The sequence below is a fragment of the Phacochoerus africanus genome, chromosome 4, assembly GCF_016906955.1.
Source record: "Phacochoerus africanus isolate WHEZ1 chromosome 4, ROS_Pafr_v1, whole genome shotgun sequence".
Classification (NCBI taxonomy): Eukaryota; Metazoa; Chordata; class Mammalia; order Artiodactyla; family Suidae; genus Phacochoerus; species Phacochoerus africanus.
In genome coordinates this window covers 61,707,358-61,728,577 of record NC_062547.1, presented here as the reverse complement: position 1 = coordinate 61,728,577, position 21,220 = coordinate 61,707,358, and the positions used below count along the sequence as shown (strand labels likewise).

At 47.4% G+C, this 21,220-nt stretch overlaps 1 protein-coding gene across 10 annotated transcripts in view; it reads left to right on the top strand.

The window, feature by feature from the left end:
- Window positions 1–21,220, top strand: part of MYO9B (myosin IXB) — a 111,731-nt gene that overhangs the window by 60,784 nt on the left and 29,727 nt on the right. For all 10 annotated transcript variants that reach the window (XM_047776679.1, XM_047776674.1, XM_047776678.1 and 7 more), the window contains exons 4-13: window positions 3,473–3,535; window positions 4,039–4,138; window positions 4,403–4,503; window positions 9,283–9,412; window positions 11,170–11,259; window positions 12,906–13,022; window positions 14,076–14,210; window positions 16,520–16,641; window positions 19,450–19,591; window positions 20,079–20,283. In XM_047776679.1, the coding sequence (XP_047632635.1) occupies window positions 3,473–3,535; window positions 4,039–4,138; window positions 4,403–4,503; window positions 9,283–9,412; window positions 11,170–11,259; window positions 12,906–13,022; window positions 14,076–14,210; window positions 16,520–16,641; window positions 19,450–19,591; window positions 20,079–20,283 (1,205 nt within the window). The remainder of the gene's footprint in view (window positions 1–3,472; window positions 3,536–4,038; window positions 4,139–4,402; window positions 4,504–9,282; window positions 9,413–11,169; window positions 11,260–12,905; window positions 13,023–14,075; window positions 14,211–16,519; window positions 16,642–19,449; window positions 19,592–20,078; window positions 20,284–21,220) is intronic.

Sequence of the window (21,220 nt, the reverse complement as noted above, 5' to 3'; positions counted from 1 at the left end):
AGTGGCTACAGCTCCAATTCGACCCCTATCCTGGGAATCTCCATATGCTGCGGGAGTGGCCCTAGAAAAGGCAAAAAGACAAAAAAAAAAAGAAAAAGAAAAAAATCCATGTATGTCGGGTTAGTAGACGCAGACTATTACATTTAGAATGGATGGGCAATGAGGGCCTCTTGTACAGAACAGGGAACTGTGTCCAGTCTCTTGGGATACAACATGATGGTGGATGATATGAGAAAAAGAATGTGTGTATATGTATGACTCTGTCATTTAGCTGTACAACAGAAATTGGCACAACATTGTAAATCAACTATAATTTTTAAAAATACCAAAAAAAGAAATCCATGTATAAATGCACCCACAATTCAAACCCATGTTATTCAGGGTCAACTCTATATATTAAATAAGTCTTTTTTTTTTTTCAATTGTAGCAAATCCAAACTGATCTTTTTTTCTTTTTTTTTTTTTTTTGTCTTTTTGCCTTTTTGCCTTTTTGCCTTTTCTAGGGCTGCTTCTGTGGCATATGGAGGTTCCCAGGCTAGGGGTCTAATCAGAGCTGTAGCCGTCGGCCTTCGCCAGAGCCACAGCAACATGGGATCTGAGCCGCGTCTGCAACCTACACCACAGCTCATGGCAACGCTGGATCCTTAACCCACTGAGAGAAGCCAGGGATCAAACCCCCAAACCTCATCATTTCTAGTCAGATTCGTTAACCACTGCGCCACGACGGGAACTCCAATCCAAACGAATCTCGATCAGTGGCTTCTTGGGAGTGGGTGGCAGGGAGGAATGACAGAGGGCCCAAGGAGACTTTTTGGGATGACCGATGTGTTCACTGTCTTGGTCATGGTGGTAGACCCACAGATGTTTGCAGTTCATCCATCACATACTTTGTCATGAATCAGTCATACATAATAAAGCTGTTTGGGAATTCTCATTGTGGCTTAGTGATCATTCACCTGACTAGTATCCATGAGGACGTGGGTTCGATCTCTGTCCTCAATCAGTGAGTTAAAGGATCTGGCATTGCCATGAGCTGTGGTGTAGGTCACAGACACAGCTCGAGTGCCCCGTTGCTGTGGCTGTGGTGTAGGTCAGTGGCTACAGCCCGGATTCAACCCCTAGCCTGGGAACTTCTATATGCCACAGGTGCAGTCCTAAAAAGACAGGGAAAAAAAAAAAAGCTCTTTGGGGGCAGGGAGGTTGTTTTTATTTATTTTCATTGTTTTTTTAATTAAAGTATAGTTGACTTACGATGTTGTGCTAATTTCTATTGTATAGCAAAATGGCTTATACACATATATATGTCCGTGTGTGTGTGTATATGTCCGTGTGTGTGTGTGTCTATATGTCTATATATATATGTGTGTGTGTGTTGTGTTTTGCCCCAGGAGATGAGCTTAGGTTCCTTATGTATACAATAAGACTGTTGTTTATCCATTCTAAATGTAATAGTTTATATCTACTAAACCCAAACTCCCACCCCCTTGGCAACCACAGGTCTGTTCTTGTCCATGGGTCTATTTCTGTTTTGTAGACAGGTTCATTTGTGCCATATTTTAGATTCCACATATAAGTGATATCATATGGTGTTTGTCTTTCTCTTTCTGACTTCATTTATTTTGAGAATCTCTAGCTGTACCATGTTGCTGCAAATGGCATTATTTTGTTCTTTTTTATGGCTGAGTAATATTCCATTATATATCTGTACCACATCTTCTTAATCCATTCATTTGTTGGTGGACATTTAGGTTGTTTCTGTGTCTTGGCCATTGTGAATAGTGCTGCAATGAACATAGGGGTGCATGTATCTTTTTGAATTATAGTTTTGTCCAGATATATGCCCAGGAGAGGAATTGCTGGATCATATGACGGTTCTATTTTTAGTTATCTGAGGAACCTCCACATTGTGTTTATAGAGGCTGTACTAACTTACATTCCCATCAGCAGTATAGAAGGGTTCCCTTTTCTCCATACCCTCTCAAGCACTTGAGATGTGTTGACTTGCTACTGATGGCCAGTATAACCAGGGTGACATGGTACCTCACTGTAGATTTGATTTGCATTTCTCTGATAATTAGTGATGTTGAGCATCTTTTCATGTGACTACTGGACATCTGTATGTCTTCTTTGGACAAATATCTGTTTAAGTCTTCTGCTCATTTTTCAACTGGGCTGTTTTTTGCTGTTGTTGAGTTGTATGAGCTGTTTGTGTACTTTGGAGTTTAAGTCCTTGTCTGTTGCCTCATTTGCAAACATTTTGTCACATTCCAGAGGTTGTCTTTTGGGTTTTTTTATGGTTTCCTTTATAATAAAGCTGTTATTGAAAATGATGTAGATTATGTAAGGACCCAGTCAAAACTCACCCCATTGCACTCTTCTCAGTATATATAGTTGATCATATATCAGTAATCAATAAAGCTGTTTAAAGAATAGAAAAGTCAATCCATTATCTTATATTTAGATTTTCAGTTGGAGAAACATTTCATTCCTGGGGAGATGGTAGGAGTGGGGACCTCCCAGTATTATTCATGAGCACGTGCAAACAATCACTTCATTTCCTGCCACCTGGGAGGCATTCTGGGTGATGCCAGGGCAGGCTTCCATACAGCTGTCAGCCCAAATCTGGTCTAAGGAGCAGAAGTGGCCAGCCCAGCTTCCTTATTTTTATAAATGGTAATAGTAGGGGCCAACTACATTTATGGTGATTGGATTTACTCTAACGAGTGAGATGGGGAGTCCATCTTGGGGTTCAGCAGTAACGACTACTATCCATGAGGATGAAGGTTCAATCCTGGCATGCTCAGTAGGTTAAGGATCCAGTGTCGCCGTGAGTTGTGGTGTAGGTTGCAGATGCCACTCAGATCCTGCATTGCTGTGGCTGTGGCTGTGGCTGTGGCTGGCAGCTACAGATCTGATTCAACCCCTAGCCTTGGAACTTCCATAAGCCACATGTGCAGCCTTAAAAAAAATTTAAAAAAAAAGAGAGAGAAAGTGAGACGGTATTTCCAACACTTAGGTTGCTTAGATTGCTTATTTATAACACTTAAGGTAATTACTTTAACTTGCAATATCACTGTATTTACCTTGCATCCAAGAATGTTAATCTACAGTTGGCTTTAACATGCTAACAAATCCCTCTGTTTCTTCAAGGGAACTATTTTATTATTTTATTTTATTTCGTCTTTTTAGGGCCACACCCGCAGCATATAGAGGATTCCATGCTAGGGGTCTAATCAGAGCTACAGCCACCGGCCTATGCCATAGCCACAGCAACGCAGGATCCGAGCCATGTCTGTGACCTACACCACAGCTCACAGCAACACCGGATCCTTAACCCACTGAGCGAGGCCAGGGATCGAACCCGCAACCTCATGGTTCCCAGTCAGACTTGTTTCCGCTGCGCCACAATGGGAACTCCAGGAACAATTTTAAAATATGGCACTTCCTTCTTCTTTTTCCCTCTTCATGACAGAGCTGTTGTTGAAAAGTACCTGCTTGAAAAGTCTCGCCTGGTCTCTCAAGAGAAGGATGAGAGGTAGGAGTATGTTTCCTCCGTGATCTGTCTTGTCGTCTGCCTTTCTTCCCTACAAAGGAGCAAACCAAATGTTCTGAGGTCAGAAAACCCTGTGGGAGGCCACGGCCAATCCAGGAGCATGAGCTTTGCCACCTCTCCTGCTTATTTTTGTGCCTCCCTCGGGCTTCTACCTGGAGTCAGTGCTCACATGTCTGCCAGAAAGAGGTTAGATCAGCAGCATCTCTGATCCACAGCAAGACATACGAGTGAGACAGACACCCACCCCCTGAGGAATCTAGACACTGAAGAAGTTTATGGTTTGGTTTTCTGGGTTGTTGGGGGTTTTTCCGTTTTTCGTTTTTTCTAAGACATAATAAGAATCGACTTATTGTCTCAAATATGTATGTAGTTGAGGTGCTTTTTCCTCCCTGGTGTGGCCTCCAAAGCAATATTCGTGGTGGTTTGAAGAGTAGCTGTGGCTCGGCCTCCAAAAACAACTTCTTCCTCCTAATTTTGACCTACAGGAACTACCACGTGTTTTATTATTTGTTACTTGGCGTCAACGAGGAGGAGCGTCAGGAATTTCAGCTCAAGCAGCCTGAAGATTATTTCTACCTCAACCAGGTAAACAGCCCCAAGCCCCAGCCACAAACGCAGCCTCTGTTCCCCACCAGCTGTTTACGCGCTGCCAGGAGGTCAGAGGCCGTCCGCCTTGGCCCTCTCCAGCCCCCAAACCGGCACCAAGGAGGCCCAGAGGGGGCGGCATAAAGGAGCCCATTCATTCCCCGGGTCCTGGGCCCCGCCCCATCGGCTCCAGCCAAAATCATCCTCGCATGCCACCCTCACCAACCCAGAAGTACCCAGAGCCCCGCCGACTTTGTTTTTCAGCATAACTTGAAGATTGAAGATGGGGAGGACCTGAAGCACGACTTTGAAAGACTCAAGCAGGCCATGGAGATGGTGGGCTTCCTCCCTGCCACCAAGAAGCAGTAAGTGGATGGGCCCAGGTGCCCTTTCCATCTTCCACCCAGGCACCCCCAGGTTTACCAGGCACTCTGAGATCTGACCCACACCCTCGAAGGAGCCTCACTAAGGAGAGTAGCCCAGTGACAGTGAACACATGGAAGGGGACTCTGGTCATTAGCCACTAGCAGATGCCAATTAAAACCACAGGGCATTGGCGTTCCCATTGTGGCTCAGCGGTAACAAACCCGACTAGTATCTGTGAGGATGCAGGTTTGATCCCTGGCCTCGATTAGTGGGTTAAGGATCCGTTGTTGCTGTGGCTGCAGTGTAGGCCGGCATCTGCAGCTCCGATTCAACCCCTAGCCTGGGAACTTCCATATGCAGCAGGTGCAGCCCTAAAAAGCCCAAAAAAAAAAAAAAAAACCCACAGGGCTGAGAGTTCCCTTGTGGCACAGTGGGTTAAGGATTCGGCATCACTGCAGCAGCTTGGGTTGTTACTGTGGCACAGGTTTAGTCCCTGGCCTGGGAACTTCCACATGCCACAGACATGGACAAAATGAAAGAAAGGAAGAAAGAAAAAGAAAAATCTCTGGAAAAGTCAGTTAATACATTAAAAAAAATTTTTTTTAAACCCACAGGGCTTTTCAAAGGTCATTTATCGTTTAAATAATCTGTTTTTTTTTTTTTTTGGTCTTTTTAGCTATTTCTTGGGCTGCTCCCGCGGCATATGGAGGTTTCCAGGCTAGGAGTTGAATCGGAGCTGCAGCCACCGGCCTACGCCAGAGCCACAGCAACGTGGGATCAGAGCCGCATCTGCAACCTACACCACAGCTCACGGCAATGCCGGATCGTTAACCCACTGAGCAAGGGCAGGGATCGAACCCGCAACCTCATGGTTCCTAGTCAGATTCGTTAACCACTGCGCCATGACGGGAACTCCTCGTTTAAATAATCTTAATCCCCATATTAACAAATTAACTAACAGATGCTGTTTATTGGCAGAAAAACTACACTATCTCAATAGATGCAGAAAAAAATCCAATAAAATTAAATTTACTCATATGTATTTATATATATAAAAAAAAAAAGCCCACAGGGATATACTTCACATTACAGAGTTGTCCACTTTAAGAACAGTCAGGGGAGTTCCTGCTTTGGCACAGTGGGTTAAGGATCCAGTGTCATCTCTGTGGCAGCACAGGTTCAATCCCCAGCCCAGCAGAGCAGGTTAAGGATCTGGTGTGGTATAGGTCACAGCTACAGCTCAGATTTGATCCCTGGCCCTTCCATACGCCTCCGGTACACCCAGGGAGAAAAAAACAAAACAGTCAGAACCAGAGTTCCCTGGTGGTTCAGCAGGTGAAGGATATGGCATTGTCACTGCTGTGGCTCAGGTCACTGCATGGTACAGGTGCAATCCCAGGCCCCAGAACTTCTGCATGCTGCAGGTAGAACCAAAAAAAAAAAAAATGGTCAAGAAGGAAAATTTTATTTTTTCTTTGGCCACACCCATAGCATGCAGAAATTCCCAGGCCAGGGATCAAACCTACACCACAGCCATGACCAAGCCACAGCAGTCTCAATGCCAGATCCTTAACCCACTAGACCACCAGGGAGCTCCAAGAAGGCAAATTTTATATGATGTTATTATATTGTACCACAATTAAAAACGGTTTGGCGTTCCCATCGTGGCGCAGCAGAAACAAATCCAACTAGGAACCGTGAGCTTGCAGATTCGATCTCTGGCCTCACTCCGTGGGTTAAGGATCCAGTGTTGTCATGAGCTGTGGTGTACACCGGCAGCTGTAGCTCCAATTAGACCCCTACCCTGGGAACCACCATATGCCACAGGTCCAGCCCTAAAAAGACAAAAAACAAACAAACAAAAGCGGTTTCCCTGGAGTTCCTGCTGTGGCGCAATGGGACCAGTGGCATCTTTGGAGCTTTGGGATGCAGGTTCAATCCCCGGCCCAGTACAATGGGTTAAGGATCTGGGGTTGCCGCAGCTACAATTTAGGTCACAACTGCAGCTCGGATCTGATCCCTGACCTGGGAATTCCATTTGCCTTGAGGCAGCCAAAAAAGGGAAGAAAAAGGTTTAACCTCTTCAAAACCTCATGGAGTATTTTCCACACCTGCCCGGGCAACCAAGATACCCAGAAGGAAAGCTTCTGCCCAGTGTGCCACTAGGAGAGCACAAATGGGGCCAGCCGCTGTGGAAAAACTTTTGACAGTTTCCACTACGGATGTGTGTACACAACCAAACGCATACATTTGCTCACCCAAAAACACCCACATGAATGCACATAGCCTCATTTACAATAGCCACCAAACCCAGAAACCCTCCCAAATGCCTGCCAACCAGAGATTAAATAAATAAACACATTGCAATATATCCCCTCTGGAGAGGGGCAGATAATAAATATTTTCAGCTTCCTGGGCCAGGCAGCCTGTCTTGCATGTTCTTTGCATTCTGTTTTGTTTCTTAACGACCCTTTAAAAGCTTAAGAACCATTCTGGAGTTCCCACTGTGGCACTGTAGGTTAAGAACCTGACTGCAGCGGCTCAGGTCTCTGTGGAGGTACAGGTTCAATTCCCAATCTGGCACAGTAAGTTAAAGGATCCAGCATTGCTGAAGCTGCTGCAGCTCGGATACAATCCCTGGCCCAAAAACTTCCATATACCCTGCCCATTTAAAAAAAAAAAATCTAGGAGTTCCTGTCATGGCTCAGTGGTTAACAAATCCGACTAGGAACCATGAGGTTGTGGGTTTGATCCCTGGCCTTGCTCAGTGGGTGAAGGATCCAGCATTGCCGTGAGCTATGGTGTAGGTTGCAGACGTGGCTCGGATCCCACGTTGCTGTGGCTCTGGTGTAGGCCAGCAGCTACAGCTCCGATTAGACCCCTAGCCTGGGAACCTCCATATGCTGTGGGTGCGACCTTAGAAAAGTCAAAAAGACAAAAAAAAAATCTTAAGGACCACATTCTTAGATTAGGGCCTATACAAAATGGGCCTTGGTCTCCCAGACTACCCCCCGCCCCACCACAGCAGTGTTTCTCATTGGGGACCTGATTCTGCTCCCAGGGGATGCTTGGCATTGTTTGGAGACATTTTTGAGTGTTTCACTATAAGTGTGGGGGATGCCAGGTGGGTGGAGGCCACGTGCCAGCAATGCCAAGGCTGAGAAGTGACAGCATTAAGAATGAACAATGCAGGAGTTCCTGTTGTGGCCAAGCAGAAATGAATCCGACTAGGAACCATGAGGTTGCAGGTTCAATCCCTGGCCGTAGTGGGTTAAAGATCCAGCGTTGCAGTGAGCTGTGGTGTAGGTTGCAGTCACAGCTCAGATCTGGTATCGCTATGGCTGTGACATAGGCCGGCATCTGTAGCTCTGATTAGACCCCTAGCCTGGGAACCTCCATATGCCATGGATGAGGCCCTAAAAACACAAAAGACAAAAAAAAAAAACAGTGCAGAGTTCCTTTGTGTTTCACCGGGTTAAGAACCCAACGCTGTCTCCATGAGGATGTGGGTTTAATCCATGGCCTTGCTCAGTGGGTTAAGGATCTGGCATTGCCACAGACTGCAGCATAGGTCACAGATCTGGCTCAGATCCGGTGTTGCTATGGCTGTGATGTAGGCCTCGGCTCTGATTCAATCCCTGACCCGGGAACTTCCATATGCTGAAGGTGTGGCCATTGAAAAAAAGAGAGAGAAAGAAATAAACAATGCTGGAGTTCCTTGGCCTAGTAGTTAAGGATCTGGCATTGTCACTGCTATGGTCACTGTGTGTCATGGGTTCAATCCCTGGCCCAGGAACCTCCACGTTCCATGGGCTATATGTGAGTACCTGTGATTTCGTTGACATCAAATTCGTAGATGGTGTTAGATGTCAGGACAGCAGTTCCTCCGTGGGGGCTTCCAGGGTCTGCAGTGTTCTATTCCTTGGTCTGAGTGCTAGTTACAAGTAGCTATACATTGTGAGATACTTCATCAAAATTCGGGCTTAGGGAATGGTGAACTTTATTTTGTATGCATGTTATGCCTCCATAAAAAAAAAAAAAAATTAGGAGTTCCCATCATGGTTCAGCAGTTAACGAACCTGACTAGGATCCATGAGGACTCAGGTTCAATCCCTGGCCTTGCTCAGTGGGTTAAAGATCCAGCATTGCTGTGAGCTGTGGTGTAGGTCATAGACACGGCTCGGATCCCGAGTTGCTACGATTGTGGCGTAGGCTGGTGGCTACAGCTCCAATTGGACCACTAGCCTGCGAACCTCCATATGCCACAGGTACAGCCCTAAAAAGAAAAACAAACAAACAAAAAATGAGTTCCTTACATGACTCAGTGGTTAACGAACCCGACTAGGATCCATGAGGATGTGGGTTCAATTCCTGGCCTCGCTCAGTGGGTTAAGGAACCAGCGTTGCCATGAGCTGTGGTGTAGGTCTCAGACATGGCTCAGATCTTGCTGTTTCTGTGGCCTAAGCTATCGGCTGTAGCTCCGATTCGACCCCTAGCCTGGGAACTTCCATGTGTTGCGGATGCAGCCCTAGAAAGCAAAAAACAAATTAAAAAATTAGTAAGCACCCCCACTTCCCACTACCACCAAAAAAATAGAAATCTGTGCCTCCAAAATTCCATTCCACTGAGTGTCCCCAATGAAGGATTCAGCACTTTTCAGGCTTCCTGCGGTTTGACTGGAATTACTGGTTTTATGAATTCAACCAAGTTCACTGGAAGCTTCTGATGTCTTACCGTTGGGGAAGCTGCCCCAACCCAGGCTCCTTTTCTCCCCCAGGATTTTTTCCATCCTCTCAGCCATTCTGTACCTGGGCAATGTCACTTACAAGAAGAGAGCCACGGGCCGAGACGAAGGCCTGGAGGTTGGGCCCCCCGAGGTCCTGGACACGCTGTCACAGCTCCTGAAGGTACTGCCCCCTCTTCTCAGCCACAGTGACCCCCAAGGCCCAGAACTTCCTGCACTGGCTGCGCTTCTGTAAACTGGAGCCTGTCTGCCTGCTTCCTCCCCTGCGCCATCACTGCCATGCCCCTTCTGCATTTCTTTCCTTTTTTCTCTTTTTTTTTTTTTTTAACTCAGGTATAATTGACATATGACATTATTGTAGTTTCAGCTACCCAGCAAGGCTTCAGTGTTTGAATATGTTGCAAAATCACCACCAGGAGAGGTCCACTTAACATCTGCCACCCTAAACTTAGCTACAGAATTTTTTGTTTCTCTTGTGATGAGAACTTTTCAGATCTCCTCTTTTAGCAACTTTGTTATGCAAGTTGTACCCTGCCTCCCCATGACTTATTTTATAACTGGAAGTTTATGCCTTTTGACCACCATCACATGCTTCATGCACCCTCCAGCACCAGCAACCACCAGCCTGTTCTCTGTATCTGTGAGCTTGGGGCTTTGGGGAGGTTGTTTTTCATTTTTTCAGATCCCACGTAGAAGTGAGATCGTACAGCATTTGTCTTTCTCTGTCTGATTTACCTCACTTAGCATAATGCCTTCAAGGTCCATCCGTTCCTCATTTCTTGTTTTAAATTTTTTATTGAAATATAATTGATTCACCATGGTGTGTTAGTTTCAGATGTACAGCAAAGTGATTCAGCTGGACGTGTACATATATATATTCTTTTTTTAGATTCTTTCCCATTAATGGTTATTACAAGACGATGAGCATAGTTCCTGGTCCTTGTTAGTTATCTACTTTCTGTATAGCAGTGTATTTTTTAATCCCAAACTCCTAATTTATTCCTCCCCCTGCTTTTTCCCCTTTGGTAACCGTAAGGGGTTTTTTTGTTTTTGTTTTGGGGGGATTTTTGTAGGTGATTTTTTTTTTTTTAATTAAAGCATAGTTGATTGGAGTTCCCATTGTGGCTCAGCGGAAACAAATCTGACTAGTATCCATGAGGACGCAGGTTTGATCCCCAGCCTTGCTCAGCAGGTTAAGGATCGGCGTTGCCCTGAGCTGTGGTGGAAGTCACAGATACGGCTTGGATCTGGCGTTGCTGTGGCTGTGGTGTAGGCCGGCAGCTACAGCTCTAATTCATCCCCTAGCCAGGGAACCTCCATATACCACGGGTGTGGCCCTAAAAAGACACACATACACAAAGTATAGTTGATTTAAAACGTGCCTGTAAGTTTGTTTTTGACCACTCTTGGCCGTCAATCAAGCCTGTGGGTGTGATAATTCTGAGACACACCGAGTATAGCTCACACCGTGGGTTGGCAGCCCTGAGGGTGGGCTTTGGGCTCACTTCCTGGCCCAGCTGCTGGCGTCCCACCTTCCTCAGGCCTTGCCTCAGTGATACAAGGATCCAGTCAATGAGCTACCCAGCTCCTCTCCTTTCTGGTTTTTTGTTTTTGTTTTTAACTCATTTGTTTATTTATTTTTCAGTTGAAGTATAGTTGGTTTACAGTTTACAGTTGTATTAGTTTCTAGTATAGCACAGTGATTCAGATATATGTATGTCTGTCTGTGTGTGCGTGTGTTCTTTTTCAGATTCTTTTCCATTATAGGTTATTACAAGATATTGAATGTAATTCCCTGTGCTATATAGTAGGACCTTGTTGTTTATCTCTTTTATGTATAGTAGTGTGTCTCTGTTATTGCCAAGCTCTTACTTTATTCCTCTCCCCACCCCCTTCTCTTCCTCCTTGACCTTGAAACAGGTGAAGCGAGAAATCTTGGTGGAAGTTCTGACCAAAAGAAAAACGGTGACCTCTAATGACAAACTCATCCTTCCCTATAGTCTCAGTGAGGTGAGCACTGCCCCAGCCTCTCGTAGGGTGCTGGGTCCAAAAATATGAATACAGAGGGCAGCATGGGGAGGTGTCACAAAATATGAGTTGCAGGGCCATCTTTGGAACCATGCAGCACAGGTGGTCTTTTTCCTCCCCCTAAAGTGGCAGAGGAGAACCCTGGTGGAACCTCTGGTTCTTCTGTGAGCTCAGGAGCACCACAAACCAACCCAACTCATACAGCTCAAGGGCCAGAGCTGGGGCCATGTGTGTTGGTCCCTGTGTGTCCAGCTACTCAGTAGTCACAGTGGTTCTCACCAGCAGAGAATAGCCACCTGAGGTGGCCCGCTTACTTCTGTCAATAAAATTTAATTGGCACTTGGCCACACCCACGCATTTACATACGGCTCACTTGTTGCAGCGGCAGAGCTGGTCTGAAAAGCTGATACCATTCACTGGCCCTTTCCCAAGAAAGCTTGCTGACCCAGGGCTCAAGTGTGACCTTTACAACCACTGTGTTGGTCCCTAAATCTTGATAAGGTGCCTCTCTCTGGCCTTTGCCCCAGCCTCGATGTTTTTTTTTGTGACGTGTTTTTCTTGTGTTTTTACACCTCAAGAGCAATGTGACTTGCAGCTTGGAGAGCAGCAGGAAAGTACCTAGCCACGGGGGTAGGGGGGATTTTCAGCTGATGGTGGAAGCTTCTGAGGCATCTAAAATGGGCACCCCAGACAGTCTGAGTCCCCATGGGCAAAGGCACCCGGCCACGTTGCATGAATGTCACTGTAGGTCGCCTGAGATGGCAGCACGACTGCCCTCCAGAGGTGCCAAGCTGAGCAGAAACAGGTAGATATGGGGCTGTGTCCTTTAAGGCCCCATTGCCACAAAACCAGAAGGGCTTGTCCTAGATCTTAATAGCAGGTAAGGAAGTCTTGTCACAATTTAGACCTAAGGACATACAAAGAAGGAATTTCTTTGGGGGGGGGGGTCCCCTGCGGCTCAATGGATTAAGAACCCACATAGTGCCCATGTGGATATGGGTTCGATTCCTGGTCTTGCTCACTGGTTAAGGATCCACAAGCTACAGGGTAGGTCTCAGATACAGCTTGGATCCAGTGTTGACGTGGCTGTGGCTGTGGCCTGCAGCTGCAGCTCTGACTTGACCCCTAGTCTGGGAACTTCCGTATGCTGCGCCTATCGCCATAAAAAAAATTAAAAAGGGGGAAAAAGAAATTGCTTGTATATAAACGAGACCCTAACAAGCCTTCTTTTTTTTAATTATAAAAGCCATTACTGCTTTTAGCACCCAGTGGCCTCCCCATGGTGCTTCCAGAACCAGAAGGGGCATGACTTTAAACCAGTTCAGCCTCCTAGTTCTCCGGTGACGCCCTCCCTGAGCCTGCGTGCCCACCTCAGCAGTCCCCAGGGTGTTCCGAGGAGCAAGCCAGCACATGAGAAAGACTTGGCCAAACCCTCAGGCCTTCGGGTCAGGGCTTCACACTTCATACTTGGGTGTGCAAGGGCGTCCACGCTAACAGGATGGTGTGCAAAGTGAGAAGGGGGTGTGTCAGATGAGTTGGGTGTTTCAGGTCACCACCTCAGTCTCCCAGTGTGTGCAGACCTCAGGAGCCCAGCTTGCCAAGATATGACACCCTCTCTGTGCCCACAGGCCATCACTGCCCGTGACTCCATGGCTAAGTCCCTGTACAGTGCCCTCTTTGATTGGATCGTGCTGCGGATCAACCACGCCCTCCTCAACAAGAAGGACATGGAAGAGTCTGTCTCGGTGAGGGCCACACATCCTTAGCAGGCGACCCATGACATTGGCCGCAATCAGCATTGGATGAGAGGCCCGTTCCTCCCAGGCAGACCCAGGGAGCAAATGGGATGTGATTCTCAGGGCCTAGCACAGAATGAAAACATAGGGCTCCTTGTTTAATGTTACAAGTTCTAAAGCAGCAGCAACAGCAGGAGTTCTGGTTGTGGTTCAGTGGTAACGAACCCGACTAGCATTCATGAGGACTAGGGTTTGATCCCTGGCCTCATTCAGTGGGTTAAGGATCCAGCGTTGCCATGAGCTGCAGCATAGTTTGCAGATGAAGCTTGGATCTGTCGTGACTGTGGCTGTGGTGTAGGCTGGGTCCAATTTGACCCCCTAGCCTCAGAACTTCCTTATGCCACAGGTGTGGCCCTAAAAAAAAAAAAAGAAAGGAAAATTAGAAAGAAAAAAAAAAGAAGTTCCGTTTATGGCTCAGTGAGTTAAGAACCTGACTAGTATCCATGAGGATGCAAGTTCGATCCATGGCCTTGCTCAGTAGGTTAAGGATCCAGCGTTGCCATGAGCTGTGGTGTAGGTCACAGACAGGCTCAGAGCCTGCGATGCTGTGTCTGTGGTGTAGGCCAGCAGCTGTAGCTCCAATTCGACCCCTAGCCTGGGAACTTCCATGTGCCTCAAATGCAGCCCTAAAAAGGAAAAAAAAAAAAAGAGGAGTTCCCGTTGTGGCACAGTGGTTAACGAATCCGACTAGGAACCATGAGGTTGCAGGTTCGATCCCTGGCCTTGCTCCATGGGTTAAGGATCCGGCGTTGCCATGAGCTGTGGTGTAGGTTGCAGACGCGGCTTGGATCCAGCATTGCTGTGGCTGTGGTGGAGGCCGGTGGCTACAGCTCTGGTTAGACCTCTAGCCTGGGAACCTCCATGTGCCGTGGGAGCGGCCCTAGAAAAGGCAAAAAAAGACACACACACAAAAAAAGACAGCAGAGCAGGCCCCCACCACCAGCCAGGTTGCTCCCGAGGGAGAACCCACCCGTAATGACCGTTCTCTCCATCTCCCTCCAGTGCCTGTCTATCGGGGTCCTTGACATCTTTGGGTTTGAGGACTTTGAGAGGAACAGTTTTGAACAGTTCTGCATCAACTATGCAAACGAGCAGCTCCAGTACTACTTCAACCAGCACATCTTCAAACTGGAGCAGGTAAGGAAATTCCATCTTATTGGCCTGTCTGGCCCGGGGCAGGGAACAGAATGAGCCAGAAGTGGGATCTCCCTTGGCCTGGTTTGTCAGCACACCCGCCCCAGAATTTTTTTCTCTGCGAAAAAGGGAGAGACCGGGAACATTCCCACCCAGCCCAGGATGAGGCAAACATCAGGGATGTTTGGGGCCACAGGTCAATGTTGTCTCTCTGCTGAAACGCAAAAGTCTTTTCAGTGGGAGAAAAACTGAGTTGCCTTGTAAGGATTGGCTTTGGTCAACAATAATGACAACCTGTCTTAGATGTCTTTTCACTTCGAAATGGCCAGCCATCTTTACCCAAGTGGCATCTGCCCAATGATTGATTCTGATGGAAAAGGAAAGCTTTGGGTTTATATAGATGTTTAGCTAATTTGACTGTTACATCTTTTGGCTGAAACTCACATTTCTCACTTGAAACATAGCTGGTCAGAATAGAGTTGTGAGGGGAGAGTGAAACCCCCAGTGACTAGCAAAGGTGTAGTGCAAGGTTGGTAGGGGCCAGCGGGTGGGGGGATGTGAGATGCCTTACATTACTTGCTGGTAATTTTATATATCCATTATATGTTGGCATGACCATGCACCTTGGATATGTTGTTATATGTAAGTGTAGTGTCAAATTTAACTTCACTTTTTTTTTTTTTTGCTTTTTAGAGCTACACCAGCAGCATATGGAAGTTCCCAGGCTAGGGGTCGAATCAGAGCTGCAGCGGCCAGCCTATGCCAGAGCCACAGCATCACAGGCTCTGAGCCTTGTCTGTGACCTACAGCACAGCTCATGGCAATGCCAGATCCTTAACCCACTGAGCGGGGCCAGGGATCGAACCCAAGACCTCATGACTCCTAGTCAGATTCGTTTCTGCTGCACCACATTGAGAACTCCTTAACTTCACTTATTTTGGTCTTTCTTTTTTGGCCATGCCCTTGGCATTCAGAATCTCCCAGGGATTGAACCTTCACCATAGCAGTGACAATGCCAAATTCTTTTTTTGTTGTTTTGTTTGTTTGTTTGTTTGTTTAGGGCCATACTCGCGGCACATGGAGGTACCCAGAGTAGGCGTTGAATCAGAGCTGTAGCCGCTGGCCTATGCCACAGCCACAGCAACGCCATATCCGAGCCTCGTCTGCGACCTACACCACAGCTCAGATCCTTTAATTCACTGAGCGAGGTCAGGGATCAAACCTGTATCTTCATGGATCCTAGTCACATTCATTTCTGCTGTGCCACAATGGGAACTCCCCAAATTCTTAACCACTGGGCCACCAGGGGAACTCCCACTTCTTTCTTTTTACTTTTTTTTTTTTTTTTAGGGCCGCACCCATAGCATATAGAGGTTCCCAGGCTAGGGGTCAAATCAGAGCTATAGCTGCCAGCCCACACCACAGCCACAGCAACACCAGATCTGAGCCGCGTCTGCATCTTACAGCACAGCTCACGGCAATGCCAGATCCTTAACCCACTGAGCGAGGCCAGGGATCGAACCCGCAACCTCATGGTTCCCAGTCGGATTCGTTTCCACTGCATTACGACGGGAACTCCGTCTTTTTACATTTTTAAATGTGACTGTTAGAAAATTGGAAGTGACACAGGTCACTCACGTTATGTGACTATTGGACGTTGTAGTTCCAGAGCTGGGCCAATGTTATTAGCACACGGCCACGCCCATGTGTGTACATGTCATCTGGGGCTGTGTTCATGCTACAACTGTACTGCCAAGTCATCATGCAGACACCATCTTTCTCCTAAAGCTTAACATACTTACCATCTGGCCCTTTATAAACAAAGTTTGCTGACCCCTGGATAATAATAAGTGTAATTTTTTTTCTTCCTTCTTTTTTTTGCTTATGGCTCCACCAGTGAGCTTCCCTCTGACCTTTTCTTTTCTTTTTGGCCGCATCTGTGGCACATGGAAGTTCCTGGGCCAGAGATCAAACCAAGCCACAGCAGTGACAGTGCTGAATCATTAACCACTAGGCCACCAGGGAACTCCCCTCTGCCCTATTTTAAGTGTGATTTTAAGCACTTTGCTGTGATAGATGTGTGAGAATGTGCATTCCTGTTTCCTATTGCTGATTGTTTATTTATCTAATCATTGTATATCTCTTTTGACATATTCCTATTGATATGTTAATACAGCATTCTATGTTATTTGCGCAGTTATATATTTGTATGTGCATGCATAAATATAAAATGTTTATATACAGCATGTGCAGTGGAAAAGTTAACATGTCCATGAAATGATGAACTTAGCAGATACCCCTCAATCCTGCAGGAGGAGTACCAGAGCGAAGGGATCTCATGGCATAACATCGACTACACAGACAACGTTGGCTGCATCCATCTGATCAGCAAGAAGCCCACTGGCCTCTTCTATCTGCTGGACGAAGAGAGCAAGTGAGTGTCCACAGCCCCGTGCATCCTCGGACCCAGGAACTCGGTTCCATTCTGCAACCCCAGAACATTACCCTGAATCCACACCACCCCAAGAACTTCCAAGTTGCCCAGACTCATGTGGCCACAGATCCAATCTCATGTTTGCAAAATGCAATGCCATTCACCACAGAAATATCAACACTCTCCATAGCTATGAACTTGGAAACACACCCTCCCAGGAGTTCACGGGAAAGGATCATGGGCCTGAAGCTAGAAGCTGGGCACAGGGCTGATACGTCCTTGCAAAGGGCAGGGCATGCAGTCGGGGGCCCAGACATAAGACTCTCCACCAAGGGAGTTCCCACTGTGGCGCAGCGGAAACAAATATGACTAGTATCCATGAGGACTCAGGTTCGATCCCTGGCCTCACTCAATGGGTCAAGGATCTGGTGTTGCCGTGAGCTGTGGTGTAGGTTACAGACAAGGCTTAGATCCCTAGTGGCTGTGGTGTAGGCCAGCAGCTGTAGCTCCAGTTCGACCTCTAGCCTGGAAATTTCCATATACCACAGGTGTGGCCCTAAAAAAAAGCAAAAAAAAAAAAGGACTCTCCACTGAGCCTGCTGCCGCTTGTCCCCAGGACACGACGAAGGCTGAAGAGGGTATCCTATTTATTTATTTATTTATTTGCCCACGTTTGCAGCATGTGAAAGTTCCCGAGCCAGGGATCGAACCCACACCACAACAGCAACCCAAGGCACAGCTATGACAACACCAGATGTATAACTCACTTTGCCACAAGGGAACTCCTGGGGGGAGTATGTTCAAAGTGCTTCATGCTCGGTCACACAGTCAGCATTCCTGAATACAGTCACTAAAATTCACTTAGTGAATTTGTTTCTCCTGGCTGCTGTAGTAAATCACCACAAACCAGACAGCCTACAACAACAGAAACTTATTCTCTCACAGTTCTGGAGACCCAAAGTCCAAAGTGTAATGTCAAGGCTGAAATCAGGGTGTGAGCAAGGCCACCCTCCCTCTAAAGGCTCAATGGGGAGTTCCCATTGTGGCTCAGCAGTTAATGAACCTGACTGGCATCCATGAGGATGCAGCTTAGTTCCCTGGCCTGGCTCAGTGGGTTAAGGATCCGGTGTTGCCATGAGCTGTGGTGTAGGTCGCAGGCACGGCTTGGATCCCTTGTTGCTGTGGCTGTAGCATAAGCTGGCAGCTGCAACTCCGGTTGGACCCCTAGCCTGGGACCCTCCATGTGCCACAGGTGTGACCCTAAAAGGAGAGAAAGACAAAAAAATAAAATAAAATAAAGGCTCTATGGGAGGAGACTTCCTGGCCTCTTCCCGCTTCTTGGGGCTCCAGGCATCCTTGGCTGTGACCGCATCACTCCGGTCTCTGTCTCTGTAGTCACGTCACCGTCTCTGCTTCTGTCACATCTCCTCTTATAAAGACTCCAGTCCTGTTGGATTAGTACCCGCCCTAATGACCTCATCGTAACTTGATTACATCTACAAGGACCCACTTCTGTAGTAGAGTCACATTCACAGGCTCCTGAGGTCGGGACATGGACATGTCTTTTTTTCAACAACTCTATCAGGTCCCTTGTTTGCTGCTGAAGTCCCCTCAGGCCCGGGGTGAATCGGGCTCACCTCCTGCCTCAGACCAAACCCTGTCCAGGATGGGACAAACACATCCTTCTCAGACAGGATCGGGATGGGAGAGAGAATGTTCAGATAAGGGAAGGGGCAGGGCGCTGGGAGGGGCTGAATCATCACTCCCACAGCTGGATCTGGGAGGCATGTGGGGCAGGGCCATTTGTCTTTGTTTAAAATCTTGCTATTTCAGGAGTTCCCATTGTGGCACTGTGGAAATGAATCCAACTAGGAACCATGAGGTTGCGGGTTGAATCCCAGGCCTCACTCAGTGGGTTAAGGATCCAGCATTGCCGTGAGCTGTGGTGTAGGTCGCAGACACAACTTGAATCTGGCATTGCTGTGGCTCTGACATAGGCCAATGGCTACAGCTCTGATTAGCCTGGGAACCTCCATATGCCGCAAGAGCAAAAAAAAAGCAAAAAAGCAAAAAAAAAAGTCTTGCTACTTCAGTTCATCGTGATTTTTTTTTTTTTTTGGCATTGAATTAGATTTTCTAAAATGGTGTGTGAAAATGTTATTTCCACGACTAACTGAACAGGTCTCCCACTCTCCATACCCTACCACTAGCAATGGTGTGGCTCGTAGCTACAGAATCTGCTCCCTACCCCACCTCCCATTAAGCCTCAGAGCCCGGCATTGGGGATTTGGAAGCACATTTTGCTGCCTGTGTTTGTGGTGAGGCTGGACATAGGCAGGGCATGCCAGGCCAGCTGTGGCATTTCCTTCCTGGGAGGCCGAAATAGTCAGGTACAATGGGTCCTTTATTCTGCCCTTACCCACCTCCCCACTTCAGCCCTGTCTCCCAGCCCCTCCCTCTAATAGAGGCAAGACCCACGCTAAGACACAGCGTCCAGGTACAGATGAATCTGAGACCAGAAGTCACCTTATGCTGGGATTATTTTAGGAACTGCCCATGGCAGGCCCAGGTCCCAGTCTTGCCTGGGCCGAACATTCATGTGGGCCACCAGGGCCCGGCTGCTCTGTCTGTTCCAAGTTCACTCTGCAGCCCTAAGTGCATCACTCCACCCTCAACCTTTTCAAACCAGGCAGCAGGTTCCCAGCCCTCAACCAAGTGCTCAGCTCCCAGCAGCCCGAGCTCCCTGGAATGGAGAATGGGTGACCAGCCAGTGTTCCTGCAGCTAAAGGTCTCACATCCTCTTCCCAGCTTTCCCCACGCCACAAGCCAGACCCTGCTGGCCAAGTTCAAACAGCAGCACGAGGACAACAGGTACTTCCTCGGCACCCCCGTCATGGAGCCGGCCTTCATCATTCAGCACTTTGCAGGGAAAGTGAAATATCAGATCAAGGTATGCAGGTGTCAGTCACCATCAGTCAAGTCGCTCTGTGCCTGGGAGGTGGGGAGTGGGATGGCATGGGTATCCTGGAGGCCCCTTCCCTCTGGCATTTGCTCGGTCCCTCTTTTTCTTTGTTTGTTTTTTTTTTTTTCTTCTTCTTCTTAGTGCTGCACGTGCAGCATGTGAAAGTTCCTGGGCTAGGGTTCAAATTGGAGCTGCAGGTACCATCCTTTGCCACAGCATGGCATTGCAACATCCGAGCCGCGTCTGCAGACTACACCACAGGTCACAGCCGATCCCTCTTTTCAATTGATTTTGCCAGGCGAGGTTCCAGGGCACTCAGACCCAGTGTCAAAACCTCCAGGCTCTACTGTCTAGGGCCCCTCAGACAGGAACCCCCTCTTGGTTGTTGAGATGAGCCCCGCCCCACTGCCAGCCCTTGCTGTGCTGGCCCCCAGAGACCACTGGCAAGGGACCACCCACCTTCATCCCACCCCAGGACTTCCGGGAGAAGAACATGGACTACATGCGGCCGGACATCGTGGCCCTCCTGCGGGGCAGCGACAGCTCCTACGTGCGGGAGCTCATCGGCATGGACCCCGTGGCTGTGTTCCGCTGGGCGGTGCTCCGGGCCGCCATCCAGGCCATGGCCGTGCTCCGGGAGGCTGGGCGCCTGCGGGCCGAGAGGGCCGAGAAGGCTGCAGGTAGGAGTCCCTGTGGCACTGTCATGAGAGGAGGACACTCATAGGCCATTGTGAAGTAGAAAATTTCATGGCATTTAGCACATTTCCAGTGTTGCCCAATCAGCACCTCTGTATAGCTACCAAGCTCTTTTTTTCCTCCTCTTTTCCATTATAGTTTATTACGAGATAATTGAATATAGTTCCCTGAAGTATATAGTAGCATGTTGTTGTTTATCTATTCTATATATAATTTTTTATTCTTTTCTTTTTTTTTTTTTTTTTTTTTTGGCCACATCAAGGCACGTAGAAGTTCCTGGGCCAGGGATTGAACCTGCGCCACAGCAGTAACCTAAGCTGCTGCAGTTTTAATGCCAAATCTTTAACCCACTGTGCCCTGAGAGAACTCCTGTGTATAATATTTTGTACCTGCTAACCCCAAACTCCTCTTTTATCTCCTCCTACCTTCCCCTTTGGTAACCATAAATTTGTTTTCTGTCTGTGAATTTGTTTAGTAAATAAGTTCATTTGTACTATTTTTTTAAATTCTACATATATGATATATATCTGTCTGTCTTACTTCACTTAATATGATCATCTGTAGGTCCATCATGTTGCTGCAAATGGGCATTGTGTCATTCTTTTTATGGCTGCATAATATTCCATTGGATATATGTACTACATCTTCTTTATCCATTCATCTGTTGGTAGATATTTAGGTTGCTTCCATGTCCTGGCTATCATAAATTAGTTTCCAGACTCTTTTATCATCCCAAATGGCAATTTGGAAGCAGGATGTATAATTTATCTTCTTCATCCTCACAAGGCAAGAAAATGTCACCATTTCTCTAAAAAGGACAATTCTGAGGCCCGGAAGGGCTGAGTGACTCTCCCAGGGTCACCCGGCTCCAGATACCATCATGGCATTCCTTTTTAGGAAGGGTGTCGATTATAAGGAGGA